The sequence below is a fragment of the Orbicella faveolata genome, unplaced genomic scaffold, assembly GCF_042242905.1.
Source record: "Orbicella faveolata isolate gen_17 unplaced genomic scaffold, um_ofav_v1 contig_35, whole genome shotgun sequence".
NCBI lineage: Eukaryota > Metazoa > Cnidaria > Anthozoa > Scleractinia > Merulinidae > Orbicella > Orbicella faveolata.
Genome location: NW_028301564.1, coordinates 21,575,216 through 21,590,961, shown reverse-complemented (window position 1 = coordinate 21,590,961; position 15,746 = coordinate 21,575,216). Strand labels below are relative to the sequence as shown.

The 15,746-nt window shown below is 47.5% G+C and overlaps 1 protein-coding gene across 1 annotated transcript; it reads right to left on the bottom strand.

The window, feature by feature from the left end:
- Positions 1-14,387: 14,387 nt before the first annotated feature.
- On the bottom strand, positions 14,388-15,338 carry LOC110056535 (uncharacterized). Its single transcript, XM_020763040.2, has one exon. The coding sequence runs from the start codon at positions 15,162-15,164 to the stop codon at positions 14,388-14,390; it is 777 nt and encodes a 258-aa protein (XP_020618699.2). The 5' UTR covers positions 15,165-15,338.
- Between the last annotated feature and the right edge of the window lie 408 nt (positions 15,339-15,746).

Here is a 15,746-nt window from a genome sequence, read left to right as displayed (position 1 = left end):
ATAGAAACCGACGTTTCGGTGCATCTTGCGCCATTATCAAGGTTACATAATTAAAGATAAAAAGCGGTTTGTGATGAGGCTGAGTTGAAGCAAATTTGCATAAGAGAGTGCCGAGCTAATTACATAGATACTTAAGCACGAAGAGATAATTACGTTTCCTATTATGCAATGGGAAAGCGATGACGTCATAAATCGTGCCACTGAAACCGCACAACACTGAATTAAGAATATCTCTAGGGATACCGGAGGGGTGTTGTTCACACTTGGCACCAGAAATATACATCACCAAATAAACAGAATGACACCTTTACACACATGTACAATGGGGGTTCTGGATCAGACAAATCTCGGCCTTATAAGAAGCCTCGCTTCGCTCGGAGTCTTGGAGCCCAAGTTGTTTGAGTCCAGAACCCCCATTATACATGTGTGTTAACTGCCCGCGATTGTTGATCTAGGATTATTTTCCAATCGAACAAGGGGCATGTCTTGGCATAGGAAAAGCTATGGCCGCGTCAAGGGTTTCAGCCAATTAAACACGCGGAGGGTTTTGCTATAAATGGCCGCCATCCGCACCCACGAGGAACTGACAGCCGATTTTGACGAAAGATGTAACGAGGTAAATGAAGCCCTCGAAGAAACGTACACCTGCTTAGAAGAGCTCGAAGATTCTAACAAAATTTTAAGAAGCTTTGCTGCTTTTGGAGCAGGGTTTTTGGCTGCGAGGATAGCGATCGCTGTGACGAGGCTAGCTTTCGGCCTTGACAAAAAAGAAAGCAATTGAAGATTGGCGGGTCTTAGGTATAAAATATGGGCCGCGGAAGAAGAGGGCCAGTTAATCAAAGCCAAAAGAAGCCAGAAATTTTCAAATACCCAAGAGATAGAGGAGGAAATAAGTGGTGGCGCTTTGGAATGCTGAATGATGATAAAATTTTATTATTTTTACCCGCTGATGTTGTTGATGAGATGGAACGGATGAACCCACAAGAGGTCGCCAATATTCTCTTGTCAAAAGAAATGTAAACAGAGACATGCATGTCTAGCGTGTAATATTTGCCCTGGGGCAATCAGCTGTTTATTTTTTTCGCTCTAGTGGAAGCTCTTTGTTTTACCGCGTTTTGTGCCCGATTTTTCCTAGAAAAAAGGTGAAAAGTTCATTTTTATTGACCAGGCCGAGAAGAAATGCCGTATTCTAACAAACTGTGGGCAAAAAGTTGAAATCTGCCTGTAAAATTCCTCTTGGCTTCAACATTCCTGATGGCTTTGAAAATTCCTGATGGCTTCAACTGAAGCCAAGAGGAATGCAACCAGCTTTCACTGAAGCCAAGAGGAATGCGCAACTGGAAGCTGTAGTCTGAAGGCCTTAAACAAACGGAAGCGCGTCAACAACTTCGCGTGTTATATCACGCACGTTCCTCTGCCACTCAGGCGTGACAATCATTCACGAGAAAAACGATCAAGTGGAAACTGAAAATCATGTTTTTATAACATGCAAATGAAACTGTGTTTTCAAATGTCAATTCGAAGCGGCGGGGTAGGTTATTTTTTTTATTAATTCCGCTTCAACTTTGCCGCAAATATCTTTCTCCAGTTTTTCAACATTAACAATCTTTCTGCTCGACGGTTGGCGAAGCAGCTTGGCTCGGACTTGTCCCTTCAGGACGTTGTACTGCTGAAACTCGGAAAGAATGATGTCAAACTCGTGGGCGGACACGGCGTTGTTATTCAAAGCTTTGGATAAGAGCCTGCTGATTGTGTCACGTTTGGCGACGGCGAGGATGGTAATCTCTTGATGCTTGTAATTTTCGCATCAAGTTTTCTGCTGGCGACTATTAGACCTGAAGAAACGAGAGCGAAACAGCCGCCAGCGCCACCTAATGGAATTGTGGCCGGCAGGCCAACCACAGACAGAGCCGAACCAAAGCTTGCCCTTGAAAACGCTGCCGACAGAACACTGGAGCCCGCAGCACTCCAATTAACAAATGTTTTTGCCCGTTTGTATTTTTTCGCAACGAGGCGATAGTGGCCGACCTCGTGGCCCAAAACTTTGGCTATCTCGTCGATCTTTTGCAAACGGAAATTTTCAGCTAGAGCTTTCAGGAGTATGGTTGGCCATTCGTTTCAAAATTACAACAGGTTATACGCGGGTTTTTCTGCCGCGTACACTTGTTTACATACGTTACGTATGGGTTTTAAGACTGTATATATGACCATTTAGATCGCGTATATACGCATTTTTAAAGGGCCACATATTTGCGTAAACTCAAGCGCGGGGATATCCGAAATAAATGCCCAAATATACGCGTCCTACAAGGCCCAAATATACGCGTGCTAAAATGCGCGTATATACGGGTCTCGTAAATTACGTTGTATATGCTAGCACGAAATGTGCCTTTTGAGAGAATGGCTGTTCGTGTATGATAGCAATGAAAATTACTTTAACTTAGATGGCGGCAGTGGTAAAATGCCTTGTTTTGATCTATTTGCTATGTAATTTTTGTTACTGCAGCTCTCCAGTGACTGAACTTCTAGAAACAGTTATGCGTCTTTTGAATGACTGTTCAAGATTTTGTCCTCACGCTGATTGTCGTGAAGTTACTGTGGATTATTCTGTACATCGTTTAGTTGATTCATTGGACAGAGGTGCCCAAGCGAATGCTGAGAGGATACGACCTCTAGAATCGCTGGTGAGACAAATGCAACATTTACTACTTAGATGGGAAATGTTTGCATTAAAAGCAGTTTCATGCACCTCAGTCCTCCCATTAGGGCTTTGCCAACTGTATCAGCCTTTAATGGAAGAGTGGGTTGTCCAGCCTATGAAATATCATTATCTCAAGGGGAGTTTTAGGAAACAGAAGGTGATTTTAGTGTAAGTCCTATGAGTCTTCACCAGTTAATTCATCTGGTTGGGTGTTATCATCAAATGTGTCCCTGACAGCTAGTATTTCCAGTATTACATTTATCTTATGAAATCACTGTGTACACCCACATTTGTTGAGGAGTCCAGTGGCCCTCTGTGCGTACAAGATTATTATTGCCTTAACCAGGAGGTTTAACTGGGTGTTAATTCTGGAAAGAAATATGTAATGCAAACAGAACAGATCGATTTTGATGGTCGATTCCAGGATGCCATTTTCTTCCATCTGGTAGAACAGGGTGTAGTAGAACTGACCGACTCCAATGAAGACTTCTCCCCAGAAACACTCAATTCACTGGGTGTGTACAGACAACCCAGCAATTTTGCTTCCCCTATTAAATCCCCTGTGCCATAGCATAGCTCTTCCTACCCCTTAATTTTCATCCCCTTCGTCTGAACACACTCTAAAGGGCAATCCATAACTTTGCACAGCAAATAAGAAGAGAGCGAGCCCAGTCGCAGCAGAATTAAACACGCCCTGTGAGGGTATTCAACCACCTCGTAGGCCCTGCTGGGTCAGTTCGAAAAAACTTTCCCTTACACGCTGACGCTAAACATAGATATTTCTACTTCACAAATTGTTATAATATGCATTAGCATGTGCCTCTAGGGACCTGTTCCCGCGGTGCTTTAGTTTATTTAGTATTCTGTTATAGCTTGAAGTTCAGTTGTAATCGTGTCGAGTTCGAGTAAAGTGTATTTCGTCTTACTCCGTTTGTGTCTTCATAATATTACACAAATGACCCAGCTTGATACTGATACCAGAATTGGGAAACCCACGTCAGTCTTATTTCCCGAATGATCAGTTCGTCTAAATCGTATAATAACATCGACTGGAGAATGACTGAATGTTTCTAACTCTACGCCAAAGAGTGGCTAATCTTGATACCTGGGACCAAGTAAAGCATATTCTTTTTCTTAAGAACGTTCCCTCGATAGGTATTGATATTTTATAGGCTGGACGACACACTCTTCCATTAGAAGCTGATAGTCCATACAGTTGGCAAAGCGTTATGGGGCGTACTGAGGTACATGAATCTGCTCTTACTACAAACATTTTCCGTCTATGTAGTAAGTATTGAATTTGTCTCACCAGCAGTTCAAGAGGCAGAACTCTCTCAGCATTCGCTTGGGCACCTCTGTCCAATGAATAACTAAACGGTGAACAGAATCCACAGCAACTTCACGACGAACGATCAACTTCTCTGCCGTGTTATGATCAGCGTGAGGATAAAATCTTGAACAGTCATTCAAAAGACGCATAACTGTTTCTAGAAGTTCAGTCACTGGAGAGCTGCAGTAACAAACATTAAATAGGAGATAGACCAAGACAAGGCATTTTACCTCTACTGCCATATTGACGATATCTGGTTGAAGTAATTTTCATTGCTATCATACACGAACAGCCATTCTCTCAAAAGGCACATTTCGTGCTAGCATATACGACGTAATTTACGAGCCCCGCATATACGCGCATTTTAGTACGCGTATATATGGGTCTTTGTAGGACACGTATATTTGGGCATTTATTTCGCATATCCCCGCGCTTGAGTTTACGCAAATATGTGGCCCTTTAAAAATGCGTATATACGCGATCTAAACGATCATATATATATGAGCTTAAAGCCCATACGTAACGCATGTAAACAAGTGTACGCGGTAGAAAAACCCCCGTATACCTTGTTGTAATTTTGAAACAAATAGCCAACCATACAGGAGGAGCGGAAGGCAGTTCGTTCGCAGCCGACATGGTATAAAAAGCGTTAATTAATTTCTAATTCAAATTCCAGAGGCATGCGTTTGAAATTAAAGAGCTCGCCATGTTCATCTTTGACGCTGACAGTTCTGCTATTTACATAGGCTCTGTGGAGCAGTCACGCAACACCTGTTGCGGGGTAGAATCGTAGCTTACTTTGGCATAAGGCAAACCTTTTATATCAAATCTAGCCAAAACATCTGATCTCTTCCCGTTTAAAAAGTTTGTGGTTTTGTCGATCAGATCGCAATGAACAAAACACGTCGTTGGAGATGTAAGCCGTTTTACCTGTGTTATAGTTTCTAATTTACGCCCAATACCAAACAAATTAGCTAAATCACGATCAAGGGTAACTAGTGCTCCCCCAAAATTTCTGATTACAAGCTGGCCAACAGGTTGATTTCTTTCTGTTTCTATTTGGCGGTAATGAAATTTGTCGAACAGGACGTCTATTTTTTTTTTGCCAAGCTCTCTAAGGCGTAATGCCCTGGAGGAATTTTAGAAACCTGCTTAGCTTTAGCATCTTTGCCCCCCAACTCAGCTGAACCTTCGTTTTCCAGAGTGTGCCAGCTATTGTACAAACTGCATGAGAGGAGTCTGATGAAATGTACCTTCGGGATCGGCTCCTCAAAGTACACAGTTTCTCCGTTATTTTGCGCGACAATCGTAAGAACGACCATTTCTCTTCTTCGAAGAAGATGTATTGTACAAAGAAAACATATTCAAAACGGATAGCGTCGCGTTCAAAGAATTTCAAAAATGGGCGCAAAGGCCCGATACCAAAGCCAAAGAAGCCGCGGCCCAGACAAGCGCGTGGGCCGCATTCACACAACGGTTCCCGAATACTGATAAAAACCAATTCGTGGCACAAATAAATATTGATGAAAAGCGCAACATCACAGCCGAAATGTTTTTCAAAGCAGGGCCGGGGGCGCTTCAAAGCTTGTTCGGTTCAGATAGGCGCTTTTGGAGTCAGTCAATGAAAGCCGCTCTTGGTTTGGCAGGAGTGGCAGGCTTTCCATATCAATTGTCGCCCATGAAAACCAAAACGCCACTACCAATCCCAGCCGTAGATTTCACAAAAGCGGCGCCGAGCCTGAAAAAAATATTCAACCAAACCATAAACATCTACGTGACCCCAGACGCCTTCTTCGTGACAAATTTCAGAGAAATCTTTCGACAAACCAAGCTCATGCACAGCACGGCGGCCGAATCCAAGAAGTGGCTAGGCGGGCCCGACATGAAATATTGGCCCCAACAGCTCAACTTCGCCGTGTTTTGTGCGACACAAGGTTGTGGAATTTCTCGAGAAATCTTTGACAGCGGCTTGGCACTGCCGCCGCAAATAAGAGCGTTTTATAAATTCCACGTGCATTTCACGGTCAGGCGCATTTTGTACCAGCTTGGTGGTATTCAGAGCATCAACGCTTTGCCAGGCGATCCAACATTCAACAAATTCGACAGTCATTATGACGTGGCTTCATACAAAAGAATATGAGATGAGTTCGGCATAGATTCATCGAGCAATTTTCGCTTCACACAAAACACGGGCTTGGAATCATATACTTTTATGTGTCAGGCTGCCCAATGAAAACAAAAAACGCTTACCCAGGGTTCAATAAATTCAGTGATGAAGGCGGGAAAGCAATCAAAGGAAACCTGATTTACTACATAGAGCCTGATGCCGTGCCCCAGTTTGACTGGTTTGCCCCAAACACAGCCCCAGGGCTGACGCAGGCAGGTCTGGGGCGCATAAACTAGTCAATCGAAGCGTTCGTGTACTGCATCTTGGGCGCGCAGGTCAACGTGCGCAGCAGTATTCTTGGCCAAGGCGGCCGGGCGAAAGAAGCCCAGAGCGAGTTTCTGGTTCTGATGGAAGACGCGATCAGACAGCCCGGCCTGGCACAGAGCGTGCAAAGGTACCAGCTGGCGGTGGATGAAGCGAAGGTAAGGCTCAACCTAGCGGTTTGCCCTTGGGCGTGGCTGATGCCCGCGCGAATAATAATCAACACCAAAAGCACGATCGGCTACGACAACAAGCTGAAACAGGCCGTCGCCGGAATGAAACTCGGCATAAACAACGAGGTAAACCCAGGCACAAAAAGAGCCGCGCTTAAACTCATGGGAGGCGGTCCATCAAAAATCAACCCGTCAAACAGCCACCCTTCCAACCCGATGCACAAAGCAGTACAGGCTGCGACAAGGCCGCAACAATAGGCTGCGGCAAGGCCGCAACCACGGGCTGAATCAGCTTTTGCTTCCACAAGTGAAAGCACTCGTTCATTGCCCCTGGAAAAAGACAAAACGCCACAATACGAAATCAACAAAAGTGCCGTCATTATAGGTGTGGTAGGGCTGGCGGCGTTGCTATTCATGGCAGCGCGTTAACGCCGCTTTTTGATATATTTTTGGAATAAAAATGCCACCGCGGCAAGGATCAGCAGCCAGGTGTGCTCGGCGAGATAGCTGACCACCTGCCCCACGGTTCTGAAAAGAAACCTGGCCGATCAGCCCGGGCAGCATCGAACCAAGCTTCGTGCCTATTTCTTTGAGGCCGGCTCCCAAAGCTTTGCCGGTGGCTGCCAAAGCCTTAGTAACCGTGCCCACGACCGCCCGATCGTGACCCCGGCAGCGAGAAGGACGGCCGTTACCGTCACGTGGTATTTTTTGAAAATGTCTTTGATTCTTTCTGAGAGAGGCCGCCCCCTTTCTCGTGCCTCCATCTGAGCTGGCAAACGCGCGAGCTCTCTATTTCTTGCTGCCACTCGTTCTTCTGTAGCTTCTTTGGCGCAGGATGCGGCGTTGTCATCTTTGATGATCGCCTGATCTTTTTCATTTAGCCGTTGAATATGGCTTCTTGCTCTTTCAGGTCATTAACGGTTTTGTGCTGTTCAGCCTTTCTTCCAGCGCATTTCTTTTACTTTCGTTCTTCCGCAATACTTGATGCAAGGCGGTCGATCTTTTCTTGTTCCTTTTCTTGGTTTTTCACTTTTTTTTGAAGTTCTTTACTTTCTTTTTTCTTGTTTTTGAAATCGTTTTCTAAATTCTTGATCAGTTGTGTCTTCCTTTTAATTACTGATTCATATTCTGGCCCTTGATCTTTGATTTGATCGCTCTTTGCTTGCTCTTTACTTAACCGTTGGTTTAGGACCAGTATCTCTTCATTTTTTATCTTCTAAACTTGGTTTCTCTTGTAACTCTCGCTCTCGCTTTTCATTTAGTTCTTTTTGCCGTTTTCTAATTTCAGCGCTTTTTGTACTGATTATAGATCCGGCAGTAGGCCTCAGAACCTTTTTGACGAAAGTCTGGTTTAAAAAGCTTTTCTGTAAACCGCTGCCGTCGTCTAAAGCTATTCTGGTCTCTCTCCTCTTTGGCCCCACCACCACGACCTGTTTCAGTTTTTTTCTAGAAAATCTGATAATTAGTTTGTCGACTTCGGCATCGGGGTACCGGGTTTTGATCAGACTTTTGACTCGTAGAATTTCTTTTTGTTTACCTGCTTCGCTTAAAACGACCGTCTGAAGCTCGATTTTGGTCATGTCCAGCAGCCCCGTGTCCTTTTTTCTTAAAGCGTCCAGTCTTGCTTCAATCCCTTCTGTTGAGACGTCCCGTCTTCCACCAAAAGAGGTCTCGGTATAAAAAGTTTATGGCACCAGCTTGTTTTTCTTCATAATCTTCCTCATAGCTAGGGTTTTCAAAACCGCCTTCTGCCATTTGAGCCAGTATATCTCAAGCGCGCGTTTTTTAAATTAGAAAATAATCTTGGCTGGTTATACGGCGGCCGAGATGTATGACGATGAAGACAAAAAACCGGGCGAAATTCCAGACGTGCTGCTTCCGATATACATGGCGAAATCTTTGCGGGCCATGAAGGCGCCGCGCGCCGTCAAACGCATCACCTTCGGCCGCACCGAAGCCTTCCCCGGCGGCACCCTGTACGTTTCGGTGCCCAAGCTGAACGAATACGAGATGCTGGTGCCAGGCTCGCTGGCGCTGCGCTTTAACGTCGACCTGGAGGGCGGGCACGCCAACAACTTCCTCGTTCAGAACGCCACGCAAGACACGGTGGGGTTCGACATCTACAACACGTTCGAGGACCTGTTCCTCCCGGTCGAACGGCGCGACAACATGGTGCCAGAGGGGATCCAGAGCGAAGACTTGTGCAAGATACGCTCCAAAGCCGGAGACGAGAAAACTTCGGGCGTCGCCGCTGAAAACAAGCTGAACGAGATCTTCGGAAGCAAGTACTGCATCAGGCTCGACCACCAGATCTTAACCGGCCACGGCGTTTTCTACCCCCAGGCCCTGTACAACGATCTCATGTTGGAAATGACGCTCGCCACCGTTTCACAGGTGGTCAGGGGCTCGGACCCCACCAAGCTGAAATACAAGCTGACTAACATCCAGTTCGAGTACGAAATGATACGCACGAAATTCCTCGGAGCCGAGGCGCTCAGCGTGTATGAGGTCGGCAAAGAGTTCGCTTATGACCACGTGATGCGCCACAAAGTCGTGACCTTCAAAAAAGAGACGACCTCGCGGCTGAACAGCAAAGTCGACGCCCAGAGACGGTCCATGAAAGGGATCCTCTTGCTTTTCGTGGAGCCCTATGCCGTAGGCGGCCAGGACTCGGAAAAATTCATCTTCCCTGACATCACGAAAGTCAGCGTCACAATCAACGGCTCGCCGAACATGCTGCACAACGAAGGCATCGAAAGCAAGGACATGTGGACCGAAGCCAGCCTCTTCTTTGTGAAAGAAAAAAGCGAAACCGAACACATGACTCCACAAAAGGTCTACACCGACAACCGGTTCGGGCTGCTGATCGATCTGCGCTCCATGGCCGACCAGACGATGCACGGCAGCGGCACGCAGCTTGTGAACACCACCGACGGCGTCCAGCTGGAAATCGAGCGGAAGACCCCCGGCTCGGAAAACGTGAACTGCCATATCTTCTTGATCTCTGACTCCCAGTTTAACATCATGGACAGACAGCCAGAATCGGTGCAGTTTTGAATTGTCCAAACATGGATCCCGGCAATATTCCCTTCAACGCGCTAATCGTGGGGCCGACCAACTCAAGCAAAACGTAGTTTCTCGTGAACCAGCACTATGACCCTTTTTGCGGCCGGTTTGATTACGTCGTGCTCATCTGCCCAACGTTCGCTTATAACAAGACCCTCTACCGCTTCGCTGAGAGAGATCCGCGGCTGTTTGTCATCATCTGCGAGCAACAGGAAGTGGAGCTTTGGTTGAAAATAGCGAGTTTCGTTTTTGAAGGCGCCAACACCCTGATAGTGCTTGATGACTACGCGGCCTCCAAAGACGTGAAAGGGCGCACCAGTGAGCTCGTGAAACTCAGCTTTTCTGCCCACCTCGCGAACCTCAGCGCATGGGTGTTGACCCAGCAGCTCTCCAGCATCGCGAAGACGTTCCATGAAAATGTGGCGGCCATCGTGCTGTTTTACACCCCTTCGGCAAGACGCCCTCAAGCAGCTGATTGCAAGGCTGAAAGAGCGCCCGTTCTCCCACCTCATGTTTTCTCTGCGCCCGCCTTACGGGATCGAATTTTCGAATTAGAAAAACAGCGCACAGACGAGAGATGGACGCTGATGAAGCCAAAGCTTTTGTAGAAGTCATGGAGATGATGGAAACCGAGCCCTCAGGTGCTTCCACCGGCCCCGCTCTTGTCCAGCCAGACATCCCGGCCAGGCGGGAACAGTTAACGATTCTTGTTTCCACAGGCACAGCAAAAGAAGCCGTTGGCTTGCGCCTGAGCACACGAGCAGGTCAAGCGCTTTACTGACAAAGAGGTTGAAAAGCACTACAAAAGGTATGAGACGTACGTTGGCACCAAGACCACTGAAACTTTGATTGAAAGTTTCCTGATGTTGGCCACGAAAGCGGTCGGCTTGGTGGTGCGGGTCAAAGATGCCGACGCTTTGCAGAATGAGCTGAAAAATGATTACATAATAACTAAAGAGCTATTTGCCCTGGCAGGCGGCCCTGCCTTGAGATGTGGACGGCTGCTCGCGGTGGTCAATGCGGCGCTGATCACGACAAAACGTATCGATTTCAGTCCACCGAGCCACCCTTCTCGTGATGTAGACGGCTATCCGCTTGATGAAGTACCCGCGTCCAAACTTGTTGAGCAAACTGCTGATTGCTCAACAAGCCGTGCTGAATAATTAGTAAGCATTACCCAGCAATTCTCAATTAAATATTTTTGTTGACTAAAATATTGGCAGATTCAGAAAACACTCGAGTCGAGCCAACACCCGCTACGCAGCAAACATAGCCTCCAGTCGACACACGAGAGCAGGTGACTTCAAAAATGCCAACTACCGCACCTGTGAAAGAAAAAAACCCGAATCGGGTGACTGCAGGGCAAAGCCGTCGCTGCGAGAACCAAACAGGCGCGCGAAGCACAGAAAAAAGCTGCTGAAGCCGCGGGCTTTGTTCCAACCCAGCCAAACAAACCTCCCAGGGCGCTACCAAACAAAGAGCCGACTGAAGATACGAAAAACGTTATCAGCGCGACCCCATGGCTCAGTATAATCAGCATTACGGTTTCTGTCATTGGAATTTACTACAAACACGAAGAGTTAAAAATGGTTTTCACGCCACAGCAACCCGCCCCTGCTTCCACTAGTGGAAGCAATCCTGAGCCCCAAGCCTCTGCTTCCACTGCTGTGGATACGCAGCGGCCGAGCCAAGGAATACGAATCCGGCCAATGGATTGACATTTGAAAAGAAAAAAGACGCACCTTATACGATATCGGACAACAAGCTCGTTAAATCGATCATGGATGCGGCCGTTCTTACCGGCTTAACCGCCGGCATCGGCTAGATCGCGAAAAGGGTGGTGAAAGAGAACTTTACCGCTGACCCAAGCGGCAGCGCCATGAACTATGTAAAATTTACGGCTGTCTTGGCAGGTAGCATTGCACTCAAAGATTACCTTTAAGACAAAAAGATCCTCCCGACCTCGGTTTAGAAAAAAGATATGTAGATTTTAACAATGGTGAACATTGTGATGGTGATCGGGGGCGCTATTCTTAACGCAGCTGTTTTTACTGGCGGTAACAATCTTGCCAAATATTTGTCTGGCGATAGCGGGAAGGCGGCCTTGGAAGAAAAAAATGCGGCATGGCCGCCAGGCCGCCATGGTTAAATACACGCGCGACCGCACCAAGCTTCTTGATTGGATCGAAACCAAGAGAGAAATCAAAGAACAGGCGAAGCAGAACTTCATGAACACCGATTACGCGTTCAAACTCTATAACCAGGCCCACCCGGACAAGCAAATCGCCCCGCCCAAAGAGCCTCGCTTAGCTGACTTTTATCATCCCAGCTTTTCAGTCGATTTACAACCGCAGCCCTTTGACGTGGTCTCAGCTGCTGCAGGTCGACCCTGGGCGCGAGTTCATGGAAAGCGTGACCAAAGAAATGGAAAACCACAAAACAACCATTCGCCGTGGGCGCTCTGACATTCACAGAGACCAGGCTATCGTTGAACTTTTCAATCGCACGCTCGCCGAGCGCTTGCTTGGCATCAGTATGGCGTAGAAATGCTCTTGCCTGCGGGCCAGCGGTCGACCGCGTGGGTAAAAAGGCTCCCCGACGTTGTTGCCGCTCTTAACGGCGAAGTCACTAGTCTTATCGGAAAAGAGAGTCCGAAAGAGTCTGTTGTCTATTATTTGTCTGACGGGCCTAAGCGCGGCTTTGTTCGCGAAGAACTGTTGGTTGTGTTTCCAAATACACAGCCGTGCGTCCGTGCCTGATGATGTCTTTGTGCCCGTATGCCAGCGTGTGCACGCCGTCGTCTCCTATCCACCGCTTTGTGTCGAACTCCGACAGCGACACCTTGTTCACGCGCATGCCGTAGATCTCGTGGCCCTCGCTTCACATGATGTTCATCCCGTGCCAGAACTACTTTTTCTCGAACAGTGCCTCTTTGTATTGCTCATGCTGGATCTCTTTTTCTACCACGTTCTTTTTTACTCCCTTGGCTTTCTTGATATTTTTTTCTTTTTCTTCTATGATCGAATACATTTTTGGCCGTATAGCCACCGCTTCATCGATCACCCTTCCCGCGCACTCGTCTTTCATCTTCCCCAGCACCTTTTTGTTTTTGCTGCTGTAGAGCGGGTACTCTTTGGGATAATTGCTTGTATCATACAGGACCAGGTCTTCCGCCATGTCTCTGTAGACGTCGTCCGTCTCTATTTCCATGAGCAGGCTGTCGGTGTCTGTGTAGATCAGCTCGCACTTTTGCCCATATCGGGCTTTCATCTGGTTGTAGAAGAAGGCGTACATCAAAATCTTGCTGTTCTCTAAGATCGTCATGCCGGTGTAGATCGGCTTGTCCAAGAGCAGCCGCGTTTTGTACATGTGGATGCTCGCCAGGTCGTTTCCGCGTATCTCGTGCCTCGTATACGAGGGGCTAGGCACCAGGCGGCGGCTCTTGTCGGTCTCCCAGCTGCGGACAATCTTCACGTCGACGTAGTTTCTCAGGTTTTCCATCGTTTTGCCGAACACCGAGTTGTTCATCAGTTTGTAGAAGTTGGTCTCGAATTCGCTCATCGCTTCTTTCCTGAACTCCGTGTTCATCTGGATGTAGGGCTCCATCCACGGCTCCTGGTCGTGATAAAACTGCAGGTTCTTGTAATGGACGACGTAATTGCTTTTTTCCTCCAGCGTGAGCACCAGTTTCTCGCTTTTCGGGAAGTCCAGCCCCAGATCGTCCATCATTCTTTTTTGATACTCTGACATCTTCTCCACCCCTACTGCCTTTTTCTCTGGCGCAAGAGGATAGCTGTTGTGGGATTCGTGGAGCTCCTCCGGATACTCCAGGTCCACCTCCAAGACCACTTTCTTCAGGTTTTCTTTCAGTTTCATAATTTACTCTTGCGTGGGCATCACTCTCTTCCACTTGAAGCCTCCTTTGGGCAGCGGCAGGCTCATTGCCCAGCCGTACAGATTGTTCGCGTCCAGGTACGTGATGAATTTAGAAGGCTTGGCGAGGTCGTAGTCGGCCGCCCGCGGGTTGTGGGCCTTCGCGTACCGCTTGCTCGCCATTGAGATGCCGCCCCGCATGCCTTTTTCGATGAACAGGTGCATGTCCAGGTCGGTCAAAAGCTCTAGCTCTACGCTGGTCTTTTTCAGCAGCGCGTCCCAGCTCAAAACGGGGGCTGTGTAATAATGTGCTGGATCTAGCCCGTACCTCCTCATGCAGACTTTTCGGAAGTTTTCGAACACATCTGCCAGCAGCACGACGTCGGTTTTCACGTATAGATCGTGATAGTCGCGGACGGTTTTGCATCCGAACTCGGCCCAGACCTTCTTCGCGTGGGCGTACTCTTCGTCTGTTATCCCTTTTCAGGCTAGCTTCGAGAAGAACTCTACTTTGGCCGGGAGCTCTGTCTCGGCGAACCTTTCAAAGCTGTCCATGTATGCGCAAGGACAAATCCCTTTCTTCAGGAGCAGCTTCCTCTTTTCTGCACCCGCACCATGGCCTGCATCAGGAGATTTTTTTTAAAAGTAAAACCAGTGAGCAGCACGTCTGCGAACTACTTGAGTTGTAAAACTTTTTTATTTTCTCCTATGCGTTTCGTGTGACTAGCGCACACTTCTTCAGGGAGTTTAACAGTACAATCAAGTATACCTGTATACATACCTAGATACAATTCTGCATTTCGCAAAAAACGACACCTACGGATTTGCGTATACAAACCGCTCGGTGATGTGTCTAGGAACGTACACGAACGGGCCGTACGTCTGGCCGTCGCTTTTCACGATTATGTACAAAAAACCGCAGGGCTCGTGGACCTCTGTTTTGATCGTCGCCTGACCTTTTTTAGCGCAGCCATGTGTCTTCCTTATCAAAGACTCAAAGTTGGCGTAAACCATGAACGGCGCTTTCATCTGCTTGTAGTGGTTCCTGAACTTCACCTTGTTTTCGCCATCTTTGGGCAGCTCTGTCCTCGCCGGCCTTTTCAGCTGCCCCATGCATTCGGGTTTGTGCCTTTCCAGCAGCTCCGCTGTCGTGTAAACGTGCAGGCAGCTTTCGCAGAAATGTTTGCCGCTGTTATGCCTTCTTTGGTCATACAACAAAGGTTTCAACCTTCTCACGAAGGTATAATGGGATTTTTCGTTGTTCTGTATCAACATCAAGTTGATTCTCGGGAGGCTTCCCTCTTTTTCGCTGAGCCTATGCACGATCACGCGCTCTTTTTCCCAGCCAAACACGCTTCTAGCCAGATGCGGGTTTTGTTTTTCTAGCTTATTTATCTGTGATGCGGGCGTTGGGAAGTCTATTCCTGTAAAATTCAGCCCGTCTTCTGTGGGGTATCTTGACGGTCTTGATACGTTGTTCCTATCGGTCGGTGGGAACAGCGGCGCACGCAGCGCCCATCTCAAGCACTTGTTGTCCCGGTTTTGGACGTTGATGATCGCTTTTTTGTTTTGTAGCTTTTTGGGCAGCGGCATGTAACTGCCTCCACGAAAGGGCTGGTATTGGGCGAAATTAACGAAGGCTTCCAAGACGCCTTCTACCGCCCAGCCTGAGCCTCTTTGAGACCAGGCTTCTATTTCACCTTTGACTTCATCAATGAATCGGCGAAATACGCTATTTACTGTTGCCGCGTTGTCTCTGTTAAAAACAGAAGGTCTGCTTTGAATTTATAGGCTTCTGGAACTGTTATTTTCCACACACGAAGCCATTCGTTGAAGTTGGTTCTTGCCAACTGAAAATCAAAATCCCTGGTGGGCCTTATAGGGGGCTGAAGTCTCGCGTTCTCTTCGCGCCAGATAGGACCGTAAAACATCTCTATCACATCAGATGAAGACCTTGACGCGGCCATAGCTTTTCTATGTCAAGACATTCCCCTTGTTCAATTGGAAAATAATCCTAGATCAACAATCGCGGGCAGTTAACACACATGTATAATGGGGGTTCTGGACTCAAACAACTTAGGCTCCAAGACGCCGAGCGTCTTATAAGGCCGAGATTTGTCTGATCCAGAACCCCCATTATACATGTGTGTCCTATGGTGCCGTGGCACAAGAACT